At 42.0% G+C, this 22,110-nt stretch overlaps 1 protein-coding gene across 1 annotated transcript; it reads right to left on the bottom strand.

Annotated features, from left to right (window-relative positions):
- Positions 1-8,092: 8,092 nt before the first annotated feature.
- METTL1 (methyltransferase like 1) lies at positions 8,093-21,580 on the bottom strand. The gene is made up of 6 exons (XM_015820657.1): positions 21,465-21,580; positions 18,627-18,790; positions 14,506-14,690; positions 13,358-13,471; positions 11,309-11,410; positions 8,093-8,555 (listed from the first exon to the last, which is right to left on the bottom strand). The coding sequence occupies exons 1-6, from the start codon at positions 21,551-21,553 to the stop codon at positions 8,415-8,417; spliced, it is 795 nt and encodes a 264-aa protein (XP_015676143.1). The 5' UTR covers positions 21,554-21,580; the 3' UTR covers positions 8,093-8,414.
- Between the last annotated feature and the right edge of the window lie 530 nt (positions 21,581-22,110).

Below are 22,110 nucleotides of genomic sequence, written 5' to 3'. Positions count from 1 at the left end.
ATGCTTTTTGTTATAAAAAAACAATTGTATCAGAATAGGTGTTCACATTATTTTAACATGTTAATTCATCTAGTTAGAAAAAGCAGTGCAATCAGTAGGGGGCCCTGGTGGAGCAGTGGTTAGAATGCAGTATTGATGGCTAATTCTGCCGACTGCCAGGAGTTTGATCCTGACCGGCTCTAGATTGACTCAGCCTTCCATCCTTCTGAGGTCAAGAAAATGAGGACCCAGATTGTCGGGGGCAATAAGCTCTGTAAACCACTTAGAGTGGGGTATAAAGCACTGTGAAGTGGTATATAAGCCTAAGTGATATTGCTATTGCTTCCTTGTGACTCTTTATCATCTCATCAGTGGTTGTGATATCTGACCAACAAGATGGAGGACAAAAAGGAGCCACAACCTCCATCTCTTTTCTTTCTCTGGGTCGTGGTTCGGATTCCTAGGTATGTCCCCATGTGTAGATAGGGGAAGAGACTGTATTTTTCCAGCTCTATGTAGAGCCAGGGGACTTAACATGTCTCAATATGCATACGAAGAGATCCTACTTATGATGGGAGAATTTTGGCTTCATGACGCTCCACTTCACATGGAGAAAGTCTCTACTTACATTCCATGTATTGGTACAGAATTAGTTCTTCTTGTCATGTGTGCCAAACATATAGCAGAAAGGGATTGGTCATGGAGTGAAAGAAGGGGTGTGAATATAATTCCTCCAATCGTAAAACTACAAACTAGTTTTAACTCAGAGTCAGCAACATGGAGCTGGACGGAGGGTGAAAAAATCCCGTTTCAGTAGCAGGGCAAGGCCATATGACAGCATAGCTCACTCATTTTCCTTTGAGCACTGGAGTAATATTGGTTAAGAGGGAACTTCTGAACTTTCCTTTTTAAAAAAGTGTGTGTTATGTGTGTGTGTGTGTGAAAGAAATATTCCATTCAAAATCTTTGCTGCAGATAGAAGACAGTTGTTACCTTATCAACCAGCTATGCTTATTGAATTACCAATCATCAACACAAAAGTCAAATCTTAAACATTCTGGGTTTGGTTTTTTTTTTTAATTTTAAAAATGGTTGAGGGGAAGTGAAATTATACAATTGATCTCACCGTTTATTTTAAATGCCATGAGTTATTTCTTCAAGTAAACAAAACATCATGAGAGTTAAGATACCCCTTGCATGGTATCATGCAGTTCTGGCATCATCAGCCAAATCTTTTCTTTCCTTTTTCATTTTCTTAAGGTATTTATGATCCAAAGATAGCATTTTGACTTCAGAATATGTTAATGGGAATTAGGAAATAGGAAAGTTTATTCATCTGAGCCATTTTTATCTAGTTTTATAACCAAAGAAGTCCCCTTTGGTATAGGAAGCATCATTTGATTAATAATGCACTGAGGTCACTGTCTTTATTTAAATTATGGACGACTCATTCTGGTTGCTTCTAAACTGTTAGCTGCATTTATGCATTCGCAATAAAGTAGGATGAAATTGTTGGAATTTTAATTAAATCGGTCACCTTAATCTTTTATCTTGAATAATCTTTTAGATCCACGATTTGTAAACTGCACACCTTTGCAGTTAAAATGGGTAGAAATACAATGTTGCTTAAAAATGAATGTCAAATACTGACTGTTCAGCAAATATATTGTATGTGGTACCATTCTGTAGTTTTTAGTGCTCTCCCGGCATCACGATTCTAGTTATTTCCCAAAGCCAGAGACTAGCATATTGGTCCTGCCAAGTTCTACCATATTTGCAGTTTTTACTTTTCATTTTGTAAATAGAAGAATCAGAGACAGCTGCCTTACCTGCTTACTCACTTGGTCTTCTTGATTCCAATTGGGCTCTCCAGCAAAGAGAAGCCATCACCTACTTCCTGGGATAATTTGAACCAGGGACGCTAAGAAATGAATGCAGGACCATTTGCAGATACGATTAAGCAGCCCCCCCCCCAAAAGAGGCAAAGGAGCCTGGATTTCCAAAATTGGCATGTGTCAGTTTTAAGCAGAAATGCAAAGGTGGAAATAATGGATGTGATTTAAATGAAAGAAGATGGCACATAATCAGCAAAGCTGACACCAGCCAGAGCACACAATATAAGTTCCCCATCCAGGTTTGCTTACACTTTTTTTTAAACTTTAAAACTGCATTTTAACAAGAAAACTAAAACTGTAAAATCAAGAACTCCTCTCTAACACCTTTCCCACCATAAGACAATTCTAACAATGACTTCTGGCCCTTTGTTTGAACTGTTTGGGCTCGGGATAAAATCAGGCAGCTCCCTTCTTCCATAGATCTGTGTTCCTCTGCTTTGGCGGATCGTTATTGGCCCCTGGGGCTTTTCAGCAGGGACCACACCGAGACTGGGCCACTCTGAAGAGATCTGGTCCTTTTTCATACTTTGCAGCATTTTAGGTAAAGCCGTAATTTATTGTCTAGTTTCCAGCCGCTGTTGCAACACTGTCTTTTTTTTGCTTATTTTTAAGCTCCATGAATCGTTTGGAAAGAATGGATTTCCTGTGCAAATATAGGTACTCCTCAACTTATGACCACATGGGAGGCCAGAACTTTCCACTGTTAGGCAAAGGCAGTTGTTAAGCGAGTCACATCCAATTTTACGACCTTTTTGCCATGGCTGTTAAGCGAATCACTTGCAGTTGTTAATGACGTGATTGTTAAGCAAATCTGGCTTTCCCCACTATCTTTCTTTGTTGGAAGCCAGCTGGGAAGGTCACAAATGGCAATCACATGACCCTGGGGACACTGCAACCGTCATAAATATGAGTCAGTTGCCAAGCACTCAAATGTTGATCTCATGACCATGGGGGATCCTGTGAGGATTGTTAAGTATCAGTTGTAAGTCACTGTTTGTAACTTGGAATGGTCACTAAATGAATAAGTTGAGGACCATCTGTACTGTATGCTTGGATAGACGCTGTCGATGTGACTTTTGTTATTCCTTGTGTCTCCTACTTCATTGTCGAATAATTGGCTTAAGTTGCAATTTCTGCTTATTTACAAGAACGCTACTCAGAATGCACAAACTACACATGTGCAGTTCGGACACAGAATGTAAACATCTGGCCGTAAAGTGCTCTGGGGACCTTCCAAGATGCAGACTGGTTTCGTGTTTGGTGCATAAACAAAATCTGCTTCAAACAGTTTGTTGACCTATTTTAATTAAAGATAAGCAAACAAAATCTAGGCAGCAATAAATCCAGAAGACTGGAGTTTTGTAGTCCAGATACAGTGGCCCTAATGAAAGAGCAGGATAAATGCGGCAGCAGGAGTTTGATCTTTGCACTTTGATTTTCTTCCACGAAAGAGCATTCACCCCAAGTGACAAGATGGCAGCTCATCAGAAAATGCAAGGTAGACATTGGATGGCCTTCCCACCTGCACTTTCCCACTTCTTTCCTAAACACAAGAAATGGCTCTGCGGTATAATCCTCCATTTTATTTATTTTATTTTACTTTGTAGATCCCTTTGGAATTCTGAGTGCATGTTATGAGCATTCACAAAAATAGCTCTCTTGGTGGCTGAGACCAAGCATCGTACGTCCAGAAGGGAAACCAAATTGCAAAAAGAAGTCAACTGCCACCATATTTCTCATCTTAGACCAGCGGTGGGCAACCTTGGCACTTTTATGACTCGTGGACTTCAACTCCCAGAATTCCTGAGCCAACATGGCTCAGTATGGAAACCTCCCCATTTCTCCTCAGCATGGCTGGCTCAGGAATTCTGGGAATTGAAGTCCACGAGTCATAAAAGAGCCAAGGTTGCCTACCCCTGTCTTAGACCAAGAGGGTTTTGGTCTAGACCAGGGGTCTGCAACCTTGACAACTTTAAGACTTGTGGATTTCAGCTCCCAGAATTCCTCAGCCAGCATAGCATAGCATAGCTGGCTGAGGAATTCTGGGAGCTGATGTCCACAAGTCTTAAAGTTGTCAAGGTTGCAGACCCCTGGTCTAGACAACCACAGGAGGATTGAGACCAAACTCTGCTGGGGGTACATAGTTGTGCTTTGTAACTTATTAGTGAGTAGCTTCCCTTTTTTGTTGTTGTTGTTTTTTTAAGTTAAAAATCGTCAGGGGGGCATATTAGGGACCCTGTCTCTATGGGATCTGCCTTTGAAATTGCTGAACACTCTGGCTGGAATGCATGTACCAAGTGATTGAGTAATCATAAAGGCCGAAACACAACTGGCTCTAAACTGAAATGTGCACCCAAAGGCTGGGTGCTTTTTAGCCCTAAACTGCTTAGATCAGGGCTTTTCAACCTTTTCGGCCATTGTACCACTTTTAGGATATGGCAACATACGAGTACCACCAGTCGCCTAGCAAGGGGTCAAAAATTTGATGACCCCCCCCCCAAAAACAGGAAAAAAGTGATGAAGTACAGGTAGTCCTCAACTTACAACAGTTTGCTTAGTGACTGTTCGAAGTTACAATGGCCCCCAAGCCACAACCGAGCAAGACACCTGCCTGCCTGCCCGGCCGCGCTCTTCCTCCTGTCCGAGGTTTTCATTGTTGTGAGCATTTCTGTTGAGGATTGGCAGCAGAGGTGGGGTGGGGGGTGTTTGGTTTTTATTCCCCCCGTCTTCTGGGTGGTTGCAGCAGATTTTGGCCACTTCACATGACCCTGGGACATTGTGACCGTCATAAATATGAATCAGTTGCCAAGCATCTGAATGTAAATCAGAAAACCCTGGAGAGGCTGCAACATTCCAGCTGATTGGTGCTTCTTCAGGGCTCAGCAGAAGCGCCAGGATCAGCGCCGAGCACCAGCTGGAGCCTGGCGCTGATCCTGGCGCTTCCACTGAGCCCTGACAGCCCTGCAGCTCCAGCCATCTCTCACTCAGGCTTGTGCAGTGCTGCCACCGGTTCAGCTCATTCCCCTCGCCCGCTACCACTTTTCTAGGATGGTCACGTACCACCTGCCAAGTGCCAATGTACCACAGGTGGTACCCGTACCACTGGTTGAAAAGCCCTGGCTTAGATGGATTCTTTCAGACAAAGGTTTTTGCCTTCTGCTCAACAGGTATTTAAAAAACATCCTCTTTGAAATTTATGCATATTTATTCTTGGGCTATCGCAGAAGGTTCTTGGGGGGGAAAAATAGCTGATTATTACGAAAAGCTTTTTCATGATATGATAAAAGAGCCATCCGGAATTGATCTGCTATATGTGGGTGTCGCATCCGTTGCTCGAATCAGGCAGCGGCCTACCATTTTTAACAGGTTGGAGGAAAGGACCAGAATGGCAGGACTTTTGTTAAAGGTCCTTAGCCCCAGTGTACAAATACAGATAACTTGCAGGACTATCCAACACAAAGGAACAAAAGTCATAACAATCTAGCCTGATCCAGCTTTGGGAGGAGTAAGGAGCTTTTCCTTAAAAAGGGAATCATTCCGAGGTCTACAGATTCTCGTGTCTGGTGGAAGAAACATGCCTACACCCTGAGCCAGACTCTCTCATCTTGAGCTCTGCTTCCTAGGAATTACCCAGCTTGCTACACCGAGTACTTGTTACTCAAGAATTCAACACTGATGCACATCGGTGTTCAGTCTGCCAACCAGAAAGTAACGAAGCCGCCTGGAGCAACGGGGAAGCTGCGGGGGGTGGGGTTAGCAATGACAACAACCCAATAAATGTAACTAGCATTTCTCACCCAACTGAGAAGTGACTCATAACTTGGGGAGTGTTTACAAGGTTGCACGCACAACAATCACCTTGCATTCATTCCCGTTTGGCAGTGACTCATCCTGAGTGAGAACATAATAAGTCTCCGAAGAGAGATAACAGTATGCGTTATGAGCTTTTATGACACATTGCCAATTCTGTCTATTCCAACTCTGCACCAATTGAGAAGATGGCATTGGTAACTAGAGGTTACTAGCGAGAGTATCTTTAATTGCCCTCCCCCCCCATTTTGGGTGTTTTAAAATACATTCCTAGCCCTTACGGATGCAATGAAAAGGCTAAAACTGTGCAGGAAATTCCATTTTAAATTTCCTCTAAAAACAAGGAGTTCTCAAGCTCTTGCTAGGAGTGGCACAGACATTGATGGGAATCCTCAAGGCTCCTAACTCTTCCCTGAAGTTAGTGGCAACGAAGGAAATTACAGAAAATAAGTACATAACTTTAATTAAATCTTATGATTATTCAAATAATAATTTGGACAATGTTCGTAGTATTTTACATGCATAAACTTCTATCTATGCTAAAATATACATTGTATGCATGGCATGAGGGAGAAGAGATAAACATGTCATGCAAACTCCCAAAACTTAATTTAACTAGCTAATTAATCCAGATAGGCTTAGATTTGGATGTTGACTGATCCAGTTTTGTTTGGGGCTAAACTATTTCCATCCAAGTGAGTTATTTCTAAATGTTTATATTTAGTAATCCTTTTACCGTGGGCTTTTAGATCTTGATCTACTGGAAGTTTCTGTTCTTAAATTTTACTTCTCCTTTGCAATTATATTCTACAGTTTCATGTCTTTTAATTGTTCTAAGCCACTCAGAACTGTATAGTTGAAGCAGAATAGAAATAAGACAAAATAAAATAAACTACCCCCATTCATAGTGCGGATAGAGCTATTTTCCCCCCTGATATTCTTAACTGAGGCAAAGTCCAAAAGAGGCCTTGTAAAAATGGGGCCTAACGAGCCTATTGGGTCATTTCAGGCTACCCACTTGCAGTCAGACATGGAAGAGATAAATTTAGATGGAACTGTAGTGGCGCAGTGGTTAGAATGCAGTATTGTAGGCTAATTCTGCCGACTGCCAGGAGTTCGATTCTGACCAGCTCAAGGTTGACTCAGCCTTACATCCTTCCGAGGTCGGTAAAATGAGGACCCAGATTGTTGGGGGGCAATATGCTGACTCTGTAAACCGTTTAGAGAGGGCTATAAAGCACTATGAAGCGGTATGTAAGTCTAAGTGCTAGTGCTATTACTGTTATGTAAGCCCTCCCAGCCTATTTGGAGTACCACTGATTATGACTGCACTGTTTTATTTTTAATTCCATCCTGGAAGGGAAGTGAAATATTCAAAAGGCAAAAAGGGAAGAGAAAATGATACCCACCCACTAAAAACTTTACTATGGAAAGATTGGTTGAAAGGTGTAGGCAAAACAAAGGAATGAGTCGACGGATTAGGAAGGAGGATAGCTAGGTCATTTGTCATGGCTGCAGCAGATCACCATTATCCAGAACAAGCATTTTCCACCTCAAAGGAAGCCACCTCAGCACAGGACTTGCTCTACAGTTGACATGGAAATGACAGCTGTCGTGTATCCACTGCATTCGAAGGACAGGAGTTTCTTCTACCCCTTGTGCATTTTAGACAGAGAAATATTTAATGACTCAGCAAGGAGCCTCGCTTTCATACAGGGAAGGGGATGAGCAAAGCACGCGGTTTCTCCTGCAACTGAAGCTAATGAAAGGATGAATCACGAAAAACCAAAGTATCCTAACAGATGGCTTTGGGCAGAAGGCATTTCACCCATCTGCCCCTCAGCTTCTCTGCAAATTGCGCTGGCCCATCGCCTAGGAACCGTGGGGACGCAGTGGTTAGAATGCAGTATTGCAGGCGAAGTCTGCCGACTGCCAGGAGTTCAATCCTGACCGGCTCAAGGTTGACTCAGCCTTCCATCCTTCCGAGGTCGGTAAAATGAGGACCCAGATTGTTGGGGGCAATAGGCTGACTCTGCCTCAGAGAGGGCTGTAAAGAACTGTGAAGCGGTATATAAGTGCTAAGTGCTATTGTTATTTTTTCTATATGACATTATGAGGGGAGCAGGCTGGCAGCTTGTCGCTGCAGTAATTCCCCACCACCCCAACGGATTTTAGAATTGGCAAAGATCTGGAGGAAGAGGGGAAAGCACGTGCCCTGTAACGTATACCAGTTCTTGGAGGTACAAGAAGTGGATTTGAAAGTGAGCTTTGGGGGAGATAAAAGAGGATGACAAGAAATACCAGAATGGACCAAGTCCCCAAAGGTCTTACTCATGCTCTGAAGCCAAGGGAAGCTGGATCCCCCAATTCACCTATTTTAATGAAAACCTTTCCAAGTTTATTATAAACAAAATAAAAGTGACAAATGAAACTATGACTTAAAAGAGCCTCACCTCCATCCTTAACTCTTGGTCCTGCTTGTGAACTTCTGACCTTTATATGGTCACCAGGAAGGTCAGTTGGATGTATTCCTTCTAGGGGCAAAATTAAGAAGCAAACATGTGAACCAAGAAAATCCTTTTGCAACATGGAAATGTTTCACCAGAAAGGATTCTCCACCCCTATTTATGACAGGTCAATTCCAGGGCAGCCAGAAGCATCCAATCCTACGTTTTCTCCAGTCTTCTTGCTGCAGACATGAATGCCTTCAAGGATTTAGGAAACTCCCAGTCATGTCCTTGCCATTTCCTCTTCCTGTTCCCTGTCCCTGACGCGACGGAAGACAGCCGGGAAGACTTTGCCTCCATTCCTCTGAACCTTCTTCCCTTCTTCAGTTGAGGTTCCTAGGAGGCTTACAACGGGGTCAGAGGCCTGTTTGAAGAAACAACGGCATGAGTTTACTCGATGATTCCAACATCCAGATCAGCAAATATGTCCAATGGGGACACATCACATCGCATAGCTCCTCAAACAGTCCTTGCCCAACTAATGATCCCAAGATGGAAGCACACTTGCAAAGAGCCAATACAGAAGTTGAGCATTTGGAGAGTTTTGTCCTTCCCTCCCCTCCATCATCATCATCATCATCATCATCATCATCATCATCATCATTATTACGGTCATCGCACAATCATCCAGGTGTTTAGACTGGATCTGGCATTTTCAAGGTGTTCCCAAGGATCTGGGGTAGAGAGATGCTGTCAGATAGTTTTAAAGGCATTATCACAGGATGTAAGCTGTTCCAAATAAGGCTGCCTTTTCAATTGACTAGTGATGATTTTGTCAGTGCTGATGGTGTTTCAAGTGATGCTCCAGTTGCATTGGGATCGCACCCAAGGGCGCCTATTAGTATTGGTACTATCTTTGGTTCCTTTTATCACAGTTGTTCTAATTCTATTTCCAGATATTGCCAAATGGACTAAAACAGTGATGGCGAACCTTTTAGAGACCGAGTGCCCAAACTGCAACCTAAAACCCACTTATGCATTGTCGAGTGCCGGGTGGGTGTGGCCCATTGGCTGGGTGTGGCCAATTGGGTGGGCATGGCCCATTGGGTGGGTGTGGCTGCGGTGGTAATGGCAGACTGGGTGGGACTAAAAAGTTCAATCAATCAATTCCAACTTTGCAAGATCTTTTTTTCCCCGTGAGAAGTTGAAATCGACTGATTGAACCTTTTTTTTTTTTTTTTTGCACACGGTGCCGGAGGCCTAAAGCGAAAAGGTTTTATAAAAACCAGCTGAAGGCCTAGGACTGGGGCAGCGACACGTGTGCCCACAGAGAGGGCTCTGAGTGCCGCCTCTGGCACCCGTGTCATAGGTTCGCCACCACTGGACTAAAAGTTAGCCAGATGTTTTGTGAATAAATCTGTTTATTAACTTTTACTTGCAGGTCTGGATTTACAGATTTTCAATCCTAGGTACTCTTACTAGGGAGTCAACGTTATGATCTTAATGCGAGGTTGTAGAACAACCTTTCCCAACTGGTGGGATCTGCAATTCCCACACCCAAACATCATGGGAGCTGAAGTCATGGTTATGCTAATTTTTTCCCCAACTCTAGGATGTAAGAGATGCATAATGCATCTAAATTTAGCCTCTTAATGTCTTGTGGATCAGCAGGATTTACCCCAAATGAATCTATTCCAGCATATGCACCTTCTTCTTTGCTGAAATCCCTTGCTTTCACTCTTGAGTTTCTAAATATAACCATTTAAAACGGCTGTTACACAATTGGATTATCGGTGAACTCCCAATACATCACATAAATAAGGATGGTGTGGGTGGAGTAGTAGTAATCTCTTTTAGAGAAGTACGGAAGCAGTTCCTGTGGTTTTCAAGCGGTTGCAACCCTATCTTCCTTCTTTCGTTTATACCCTGCATATAGACAGATATACAACATTTATATGGCTACCCATCTCACAAAAAGTGATCCTGAGGGAATACAGAACACTTGATAAAACAATAAAAATATTACAAACAGTCATTGTTTTTTTTTTAAAGTTAAAAAAAAATCACAAGGTACAAGAGAGAATAGATATTAAGCACGGTAATGGAACCACCTCAAGATTTCACTAAGTCTAAGTGTCAACGCTGCTAACATCGGATGTTTTTGCATTGACAACAGATGGAGATGCAGCCATTTTCTTCTTTTTGCTTTTAGACTTAGATGATGCCGGGGGGGGGGGGGGAATGTGCGTGAGAGTCTAGTTAGACATAATAACACGGAACCTAGCGATGAGAACCAAGGTTATTGAAATAAGAGATGATAAAGAATTGGCGGACTGGAGGGAAAGCCCGCACTTCAAACTAATTGGGGAATGTGATTTATGACTGTTAACTGGAGGAAGGAATTGTGCTTTGATACTATGTGCTCAGGAGAGAGGAACTCAGTTTTTGGCTTCGATTATGTTAGTGCCGATGCTATGCTACTCAAATAAAGATTTTTTAAGGTAAACAATGCCTCAAAGTTCTTTGAAGAGTTTCATCTGTCGGAACCATGACACTAAGCTTGTTAGTCAGAAAGTTCTTAATACAGAGTATCTTCGACTTACAATCATTCATTTAGTGACCAAAGCTACAACGGCATTGGAAAAAAAGCGACTTATGCCCAATTTTCACACTTATAACCATTGCAGCATCCCCCATGGTCACAGGATTAAAATTTGGAGGCTTGGCAACTGGCTTGTATTTATGACAGTTGCACTGTCCCAGGGTCATGTGGTCACCTTTTGCAAATTTCCCAGGGGCTTTTGACAAGCAAAGTCAATGAAAGAAGCCAGGTTTACTTAACAACCATGGCAAAAAAAAGGTCATAAAAAGAGAAGGCATAAATTGCTCAACAGAAATGTTGGGCTCAACTGCAATCATAAGCTATAATTGCTCATTCTACATGAGTTTGATACTTTGGTAACTTGTTTTAAAAATGCACTTTGCCCGATTGCAACTGGCGCAGAGAAAGTCCCATGAGCTGCAACCGGAATCAGGAACTTTAATGCAACGTGCAAAGAGTGGCATACTTATATATTAGTCCCCATCCCCCCCTGACACATATACCCATGGAAAATCATGTCTGAAATTGCAAAATCTCTTACGACAGAAATTGCCCAGCCACACACACTTTCTTACCAATTCTTTTAATGGCACTTCCTCGAAAAGGGGGTGATCTCGAAAATGCTTCACCATCCATGTGTGCACCTCTTCCACGTCTGTGATGGTATATACTAGGGCCTAGGTGAATGAAGGCTAGGTTATATAAACAGGGTGCGAGACAGACCCTCACAAATCAAATACCGGACTGCTAACGAAGGGGAAAGGTAGTTTAAAGACACTCACACCTGCAAATTACAGGTTCACTAGAAAAACCTTACAGCAAAAACTATCCTGTGCAGTAGAAAAAACAATGTCAGACCCGTGAGTAATTCCCAGCTACCTCTGACTCTGAACTCCCTTCTCACCTGGAGCAAAACGTTTGCAATCTTGGGGTTGCTGGGAGGGTACCGCTGCCACCATTAGTTCCGTCATCCCCATAGGAAGCGCTTCGCTTGGGCTTTTCCCAACCTCTTCCTCCAGAGCGCTAACTTTGGGGAAATCATGGAAAAGCCGAAGGGAGAATATGATTCATCCCAACTGGGTGAGGCCGGATGCCGCTCATCCCAAAGACAAGACTTAGTTGGTTTCAACTCCAAAAAAGGATGGCACACAAGCACTTTCTACTTTTTTCTCTGGCAGGTGAAAGTGGAGTCAGCCAGAATGCCCTGCAGGAAGGAGCTAGCAATCAGGACTGAAGGAACCTCCTTCCAAGGTTCCCTGCCAGCACCAGCTCCCTGCGAGATGTAGGGTAAAGTTGATCCTTTTCCTCCGGCAAGCAACTGGCACTCTTCCCTACTCTCAGATCAGAAATTCCCAAATGTAAGCAGGGGAGGGTTTAGGATATGCTGACGTGACGGGCACACGTTGACAGATTTTAATAAAGAAATGAATTGCCCTTCTGATTTAAAGGCAAATTCCCCTCTGCAGGCCACCAATTAAAATCTGCTCTCATGAATAAACGGATCCTCAAAGAGAAGATGCATCTTCCATTCATACTCTCTCTTAAGAGCACTAAGGAGAGAAAAGACTGTCTGGATCAGAGGTGGGGAACAATGGCCCCTTTATGACTCATGGACTTCAACTCCCAGAATTCCTGAGCCAGCATGAATGGCTCAGGAATTTTTGGAAGTTGAAGTCTACAAGTCATAAAAGCCCTGGTCTAGACTAATGTTGAATGTATACTACTGTATTCTGCTTTGGCCTGATGTCAACTACTACACCAAACTAGCCCTCGCTCCATTATCTATTGAAGCCAAAAATGTGTGAATGGGCAGACACTGTACAGGGTAAAAATTCAGGAAAAGGGTTATCTCCAAGTACTGCAAACACTTAGGAATGATCAATACAAATGTACAGTCATATTCCTCCTACCTTTTTCCAGTGACCTGATTTAATGGGAAAATCTTAATTGGGATTTTTGTTAGATAACTGAGAATCTAAGGCTTTTACTGGCTTAATGAGAAGTCATCCTGTGATCTATTACTTGCTCATCTTTTGTTTAACTCTGCCTGGGAGTTGGCTGGCTCTCTAGGGACTTAGCTGGAATTCCTTCCCTTGATTTGTCAAGGACTGTTGGAAGCCTGTCCAAGAATCTTCTCGGACTCCACTCCTGACATCTGGTTATACAATGGCTATTTTGGGAGATAACAATGTTTTTGTCTGGACGATTTTAGGCGATAGGCTTAACAAACCTATTTTAAACTTTTAAAAAGGACCCCAAAAGTCTAGTCCCTTTTACTCCACTGATTTTACAGCCTCACCAGCATGGGTACTCCAATTCTCCCAAATGTTGAAAATGAACGAATGAATTAAAAGTGCAGTGTAATCTGAAGGTATCTGCCTACTGACAAGTCTCGCTATCGTAACATTGTTTGAATTACTATGGTAGGAAAGAAGCTCTCCAATAAGGAAGCTTTCTAATCTCGTACATTAAATGCTTTCTTTTATGCCAAAATCAAAAGAGCCCCTAAAATGGAGGCAAACGGGGAGAACTGAATAAGAATCTTTGTCGAGTAATTTCATTGGATTATAAACCTAGGCTGCTTTGGGGAGGTCTAAGCTACCCAAAATATATTCCCTGCTCACCTCTTCGCGCAAGATATAGGCGTATTCTGCCAGCAAAGTGGAGCTGATAATCCGCCACTTGTGTTTTGTCTTCTTGAAATGAGGATCAGGGAAGAGGAAGAACATTTTGAGGAGCTAGAGAGGTAAGAAAAGATAAAAAAGCACAGAGGAGGTTTGCCTGGTCTTTCAGCAACTCAGCTCTCCTACTCAGCTTTCAGACAACGTTCAGTCACTAAAGCTATCAAGAGCATTGCGGGCAGTCCTCGACTTACGACCACAATTGAGCCCAGAATTTATGTTGCTAAGTGAGAAATTTGTTAAGTGGGCTTTGCCCCATCTGACGACTTTTCTTAAGTGAATCATTCCAGTTGTTAAAATCAGTAACATGGTTGTTAAGTGAGTCTGGCTTCCCCCACTGACTTTGCTTGTCAGAAGGTCCCAAAAGGGGATCACATGACCCCCGGGACACTGCAACGGTCATAAATATGAGTCAGTTGTCAAGCATCCAAATGGAAATCATGTGGCCATGGCGATGCTGCAACGGTCACAAGTGTGAAAAATGGCCATAAGTCACTTGTTTCAGTGCCGTTGTAACTTCAAATAGTCACTAAGCAATCTGTTGTAAGTCGAGGACTATACCAGCAATCATCTCTCTCTTTTGAATGAAGGCTGCCCCTCAGCAGCAGGACGTATGGATCATGTACAGTAGCTTTTTAGATTAAAACACTCTTCAGGCCACAGAGTTATTATCTAAAGCAGGGGTCGGCAACCTGGCTCTTTTATGACTCATGGACTTCAACTCCCAGAATTCCTGAGCCAGCATGGCGCAGCTTGGAAACCTCTCCCTTTCCCCTCAGCATGGCTGGCTCAGGAATTCTGGGAGTTGAAGTCCACGAGTCATAAAAGAGCCAAGGTTGCCTACCCCTGATCTAAAGCATCTCTTTGATGCCTTGGGAAGTCGGTGCAGGATGTACATAAGATGTCCCTTTGTAAAAATATAACAATACCCTCTCACAAGCCACCACAAAGATCCCTGAAATCAAAACTCTCCCAAAGCTGAACAGGGCAGGAGAAGATTCTTCCCTGCAAGCACAGAGAAGTGGGTTTTGGGGCCCCCAAGACGGCTCTGCTTCCTGCAGGATCCCCAGAGAGGCTTTTCAGAGACTCACCTGTCCCTTGCAGAAGAAGTTGGGCAGGTACTTCATAGCATTGCTGCGAACACAAGCAATATTCTGGAACTGCCCAGGGTGAGAGGCTCGGAGTGCCTGGATTCGGTCACAAACATAATCGGAGACTTTCACACGGAGCTCCAGGCCCAGCATTAGTGTGTTTGGAAACAGGGGGGATAGGGCCACTATAAAAGAAAACAGCAATCAGTGACTTTATGTCCACTTATATTTCACCAGCATGAATACAGGTTAAGTGAAGTCTCCAAATTTTTCTGCCTCCACCCGAATATTTTTCTTCTAATTGCAAGAGCAGGGAGTTGACGTGGTGCCAAGCATCAACCTCCTGCCTCTCTTTAAAGTTGAGGGGGCAAAAAGCACCTTGGGACAAGGGTGGGGGAAAGGAAACCACACCATTTTGCCTTCTGGTGAAAAGATGCTTTATGAATGGCAGGTCCATCGCGGTACCGGTTCTCTGCCCCTCCCCTGCATTTTGGGTGCTCGGCAACAGCCCACATTTATGGCTGTTTGCAGTGTCCCACAGTCACATGACTGCGTTTCACAATGTGTTTGGTGTTTTTTTTTTGCCAAAAATCCGTAAATGAAGGTAAAACCCCACCCACCCACCCACCCACATTTTTACGGGGAATCGCTTGTTAACCACGTGAATTCTTGACTCCGCCATTGAAATGTTGACGTCACAAACAAATTACTGGTGGTGTTTATTCCATTTTTCTAACCTAGCCAGTACACTGTTGGTGAAATCCTGGTAGTCCTGAATTTTACCATTACCCCAGCTTCCATTACAGTCTTGAACTGAAGAGAGTACCTGTATAGAAATAGTTCTCTTGCTGAAATCAGGAGAAAAAGTCCTCTTATTTTGGACTGGATTGCCGCCAACTTTGATTGTACAACTTCCAATTTTTTTCATCCATTTTTTTTTATTCCAAGCAGACAAATGTAGCAGGTTCTACCAATCTGGTGCCCGCCAGATGTAAGAGAATTACAATTTCTAATATTCTTAATTACTAAACCGAATGTCACTCTAGCTGGCATTTTGAGGAGCAGTAGTGTCCAACAGCTTGGGAAAACTGATTTAAATTGGGTGGGATAAAATATTTCTTTCTGTATTTAAATTCCACATTTTTATAGTAAAAGCCAAAGCTAAATTTGCTTAAGATTTCTGAGCAATCTTTTATTCAAAGCACTAGTCTGATCTGCCTTCTTTCAGCAAAGTTGAAGCTGCCATGCTCCTTCAGATTATGTCCCAGGATTATGATACTGTGGAATTCAACACCCTATTCAACAGTCTGAGCTGCCTATTGCTGTTCTTTCAAAGCAATTTTTGAATGCTTTTAGCAACAGAGATGTTCCCTAAAGTGCCTGACAAGCCTTGACAATCTCTCAGACGTGGTCGTGGTGGCAAAAGGCTAAAGCTTCAGGATCCTGCTGGGGCATTTTGCAGAATTGGTATTCTTGAGCTCTGATCACAGCACATACAGCCCTGCAACTCTCAATCATTCAATTTACTCTAAAAGCCTTTAAAATCAGGGCAATAGACAAGCCTTGTTTTGGCTGCAATTCTTATTGTCAACCAGAATATTATAAATCTGCAAAACAAGCATGCAGACTTGGGAGTCTCTTATTAGTTAACAGCTTATATATTATGAATATATGATAGCTATATCCTCTTGCTTACGGGCAAAATGGTAGAGCAAGGTCCACCTCAAATTAGCATTGTTTGCAAGATGCATATAACTGATGGGCTGCACAGACCATGCTAACCTGACAAACACACTTCTTGCTTCTATCACCTCCAAACATGTCTATCATCCATGCTGGCTGGGGAGTTGTGGGGAAGAGGATGGCCTCTTGTTGGAAAGATGGGGGGGGGGGGAGAAAGAGCCAAATGGGAGAAAAACGAGATAACAAGGTCAACAAGAGATGAGCAGGAGATGCATAGCTAGAACTGAATACAAACATCTATCAATAGGATGTGTAAATAACAGGTCAGATGTGCTTCTTTGACTCTACCCACATTTACAGTAGTGGCCAAAATTGTGGAAACCTTTTGGGAAAAGTGTATTTTTGAGGTTTGATGGCTAATAACACTTTTTTTGGGAGTAGTACCATAAAATTATATATCAATGGAAAAATAATTTAATCAAGAATGTAATGCAACATAGTTTGTTCAATTATCTGTACTGTATTCTATGAAAAGTTATAGCCAAATAACCAGAAAAAGGAAGCACAACTTGCTTAGGTTGATATCAGGTAGCTTTCCTTCATCTGATTGTAGTCAATGAGCATGAGTGTTTAGACAGCCAATCAGCTGTCATCTTGTTTTGGCAATGAACCAATCAGATCACAGGATTCAGTTATTGATGTCATGTATTGAAGCTGAGAGGAGGACATTTGTCAGAGTGTTATATAATCGCTATCAAGTTGGTTGGGTTTTTTTGTGTTCTTTCATTTAGTGAGCTTGTAAAACGTAATAAAATTAAAGTAATGGTGCAAAGAGTTGACTGGTTGCCCAGAAAGCGATGTGAAATAGTATTATTAAGTGAACAAGGCTACAGTTATAAAGAAATTAGAAGAAAAATTGGTGGAAACGTAACCAAAGGTGGCATTTCTACTGTACACTTTCCCCAAAAGGTTTCCACAATTTTGGCCATTACTGTATATTTATATTGCTATCTATTGGGACCAAACTACGTTTGCTTTCATGGAAGGCTGCATTGTACCAGAGAATAGGAGCTTTGATAGACTTATAGGTATCCCTTGACATACGACCACAATTGACCAAAATTTCTGTTGCTAAGTGAGATGGTTGTTGAGTTTTGCCCCATTTTACGACCTTCCTTGCCACCGTTGTTAAGTGAATCACTGCAATTATTAAGTGGGTAACATGGCTGTAAAGTGAATCTGGCTTCCCCATTGACTTTGCCTGTCAGAAGCTCACAAGGGGCACCACAACCATCCTAAATACACGCCAGTTGGCAAGCATCCAAATTTTGATCACACGACCATGGGGATGCTGCAACGGTCATAAGTGTGAAAAATGGCCATAAGTTGTTTTTTTCAGTGCCATTAATTGTAACTTTGAATGGCCACTAAACCAAAGGTTGTATGTCAAGGACTACCTGTACTAGGCACGCCAATAAGACCACAACCCTACATTTTCATGTGCTACAACCATTATGGAATTCATTGGGTCCTATCTTCAATGTGGAACATGCTGCAAGGAGTTAAGATCTTCTAGGACAGTGATGGCGAACCTTTTAGAGACCGAGTGCCCAAACTGCAACCCAATACCCACTTATGCATCGTCGGGTGCCAGGTGGGTGTGGCCCATTGGGTGGGTGTGGCCCATTGGGTGGGCGTGGCTGCCCACCATTGTCGTGTGACCCACTCTGATTTTTCAAGTTAGTTAGTTAAGGTTGAAACGTTCTAGAAAAAAAAAGGACGCTCTTTAACTTTAACTGACTAACTAACTTGGAAAAAAAAACATGTGCCGCCGCGGATTTCGCTTTTCCAACATATTTTGGGTCGACTTCCGGATCCTGACCCCGCTGCCGCGTGCACGAGTCAGAGAGGGCTCTGAGTGCCGCCTCTGGCACCCGTGCCATAGGTTCGCCACCACTGTTCTAGGATATTTCAGATGGAAACAATTTAAGTCTCAGAAGCCTTACAGCATCTCTAGGCTTTATTTCCTATGAACTCACACTTGCCGGGATTTGAAAAGTAGCTTCACAGAACCGGTTCATGCAGGAACAACTGTCCATGCGAAAAACTGAGCACAAACGACCGGTAACTATATATGTGATACCTAGCAAAGCAAGGCCCTTTTAATCAGATTGTACACATGGTAGCCACAATCATCACCTAAAAATCACCTTTAGTGGAAATCAGATCATCGGCCTGGATGAAAAAAAAAGAAGTACCCAGCTCCCTTCCTGACTTATATCACAAAACCTTCAGAGATCCTATCCCAAAAGAAAAATAAAATCTAAAAAGGGTTTCTGATGGTATGAATATTCACGTTATCACTGAAGCCACCTTCCATAAAATATGGAAATCAGCTTAGTCATCTCTTATGAATCAACAGAAGGGAAAAAAATTACCAAGTAATCCTCCGTAACCACAGCCAATATCAGCAAATTCCACTTGATATCTAGGTTTGATTCTTTCCATGTTCTTTGGATCATTGTGCCAATTATCATTGGTTAAAGGAGCAAAAAACTCTGGATACAGTGCAGACCAGTCCATTTCCTCAGGCTTGGCAGGACTAATGGGGGAAAAAACCCAGAGGTTTATGAAACAAATACTGCAGAAGGGAAGCTATTAAGGCTATGCACACTTCAGAAACAATGCAGAAGACCTATTTCAGACTAGACATAAATGCAGTGCTTGTCTACTATTCAATACAGCTGTTCGGGCTTGAAAAAAGAAGCCACTGCTTTAAAAGTTTCATTAATTTGAACAAATGGATTTCTTAAAGCATCATTTTTTTCAGGCTTGTGCAGAAGCTGAAAAAAGTCTGGGTTGCATTCACGAGCAGCAGAATTCCTCTTGTATGAGTTGAAGGCCTGCTTTTGAGTCATTTTCAAAGAATACCCAGTACTAAAAACTACATATAGATCAGTTTCTATATTCTGTCTTGAGAATTCTGGGAACTGGAATCCTAACATATTTAAATGGTGCAAAATTTAAAAAAACTATTTGAACCTATATTCTGGAATATAATTTAATGTGGAGTTTTTTGGGGTGCTTTTTGAGCTTGTTTGTTTGCACCTGAGTAGGTAAGATCACTAATGACTGCAGGTTTGCTCCCCGTTTACAATTCCTTGATTAAGGTATTATTCTCTGCTTGCTAATCTGCTGTTAAACATTGTTTATCTGGGTGTAGGCTGCTGGAGAGGATTTTTTTTTATTTGAATGGTGCATAAATATGGTTTATCTCTTTGTGTCTACTGATGGCTGATTTGTCTGAATGTCAAGTTTCTAGGAATTCCCTAGCATTTTTGGATTTAGCTTGGTGTAGAATGCTCAGTTTTCCAGTTGAAACTATGGTTAAATCTGTCCATGTGTTGCGAGATTGATTTCCATTTTGTCTTCTAACTACTAGTTAGTGTTTAGAAATGCACTCTGCTAGTCTTCTGCCTGTTTGTTCTACCGGTACATAGTGGCTGTTACAGTCCTTACACTGTATGCTGTAGATGACTCTTGTTTTTTCTTGGGCTACCATGTTTTTTTAGTTTACTTAAGTTGTTTTGGAGGCCTTTAGTTGATTAGTGGGCTGTGGTGATGCCATGTGGTTATAACAGTCTGTTGGTTATTTCAGAGATGCTTCTGAGATGACTATTTTAAAACACAGGAATATTCAAATGACTTATACTTCTGCTAACATTCCAAGGACATGTGTTATAGTCAAATGAAATACCAATCTGGAATCAAAAGATTTCCCAAATACAATAATTTAGGGACTTTCGTGTTAAGACTAACCACGATAAATTCCAATGATGTCAACAGATTCTTAGGATTGCAATCAATCCACTAATTCAATAAATTCTCACTTTGGAAGTAAAATTATCTGAACTGTCTTCCAAAGATAGATTAAGTTAGTTTATCTACCTTATTTTCTAAAGTTTTTATATATTAACATTTATCTCACATAATTATATGCTGCACTATATTATTAGTTTCTGTAGTATGAGTATTTTAAGTTACATGACTTTCTAATAGTAATTCTAAATGGTATTTTTCATAGCTTATAGGCTAAACTGCACATATTGAGATGGCTGTAAAAGTGCCATCACTGAATGTTATTTTATATTGGTCAATGACCAAAATAAAAATTGACTGACTCTGTAACTTCATTTCTGTTTTATAGGATTACTTCTAAGCAACTATACAGAGGACTGCAATGTTAATAATACTTTGCAATCAAATCCCAAGGACATTACAGTATTTCTAAGCAAAATTCAACTCAAGCAATAATGGCTGAATTAAATAAAATTTACTCCTAAAACTGAATAAGCACTCACTGCCATCCTCCTATAATGCACCATGAAAAGAAATATGCCAATCTTTTCTGAACTGGGCACTCTCCAGATATGTTGGCATTGCAGCTCCCAGAATTCTTAATTAATGGCCAGGCAGGTTTAGGATTTCTTTAAGCTAGTTTGCAAATCAGAATGTGCAAAAACTGGGCTATGCATACACTCTGCCATCTCTCAACAGGGGCTTGGTGCCAGCTGCAGTTCCAACCGGCCTCCAGACAGCCTTTCTTCTGTCTACATTAAACTCAAGAATAGTCTAATCTAGTTTACAGAATATTATAAAATTTACACATCCAGTGTAAATTATGGTAAAACTCCACATTATTACAAATGGCCACAAAAATTGGATATTTACCTATCTCCTTACTGCCATCTGCACTTCTGTAGCAATGACTATATAGTGTGCTGATGAGAAAGATGTTGTCTTGCTATCTTTTAGAACAATCGTCTTTTAAAATCAGTAACCTGGATGAAACAAGAGTGTCATGCTTCTCCCCCCCCCTTTACCCTCCCTTTAAAGAGATAAAGCCTTACTCCCGATAGATAGATATATTTTTCAGAATCCAACTAGATTTACATTCAAGTTAATTTGTCAACAGCAAGAATTGGCCATCTCGTGATTTGCTAAATGTTCTGAACCACAGCTCAATACGACCAGAAGCAAAAAGGATTGCATCCACATTGAGCATTCAGAACATCTCAAACGAAAAACCAGTGACTCGTGAGCAAATGCATTCCCACGAAACAAAAACACTCGCTGGAAATTCGACACTCTTCCTTTTCGGGGAGGCAGTGGGGGGGGGCTTTTGTGAACTCGCAGGAAAACTATTTGCAGCACAGAGTGGGAAGGAGATAAGAAGCTAAGGAACCGTTTAGGGGGCAAACCCTGTCTACACTCACTAGAATAAGGTGTGATCCGCCAGCGGGTTAGAGTGTGCGCGCTGCCGGTAGAAACGCTTCTGGGGCACCACTCTTGCCTCTTCCTCCATGGCCAGAGCCCGAGCCCCGGAAATGCCGAATACACGTGGATTCGCCTGCAGGTAGAAGTCGCACATAATTGACGTCACGGCGGAACGCAAGCGCGGAAGGAAATTGGCCGCGCCTTCCTTTTAAAGAGCCGGTGTGTGCCTATCGTGCCTGATGGGTGCTGTCGATGGACGGGGATATTAAAAAATATATTTAAAAAAGCATATTCGAATAAAAGACACGTCTACATCATTGCCTTCCTCATTCTGTATCTAGTAGCTGCAGGGTACGAAGTTGGCAAACCTTTATCGAAAGGTGTATTTGGAGCCAATATTTTTTTAAAAAAGCATTATTGTGCCACAGCTCAACCCGATTGTCAGAAGTAGTAATATATATTGTTTAACGTTCAGAACTAGCTACGTACATTATCTTGTTAAAGGTTTATTATCGTCAGGTTTAAAAATGTATTATGTATCAACAGATGCTTAGACTGGATTTGGTATTTTTGCCCACCTATCGAGTACTGTACTTCTCAGATACCTGGGATAGGCAGATACCGTTTGATGGTGTTAAAGGTATC

Source organism: Protobothrops mucrosquamatus, unplaced genomic scaffold (genome assembly GCF_001527695.2).
Source record: "Protobothrops mucrosquamatus isolate PMUCROS unplaced genomic scaffold, P.Mucros_1.0 scaffold_155, whole genome shotgun sequence".
Taxonomy (NCBI): domain Eukaryota; kingdom Metazoa; phylum Chordata; class Lepidosauria; order Squamata; family Viperidae; genus Protobothrops; species Protobothrops mucrosquamatus.
This window is presented reverse-complemented; position numbering and strand designations above follow the sequence as displayed.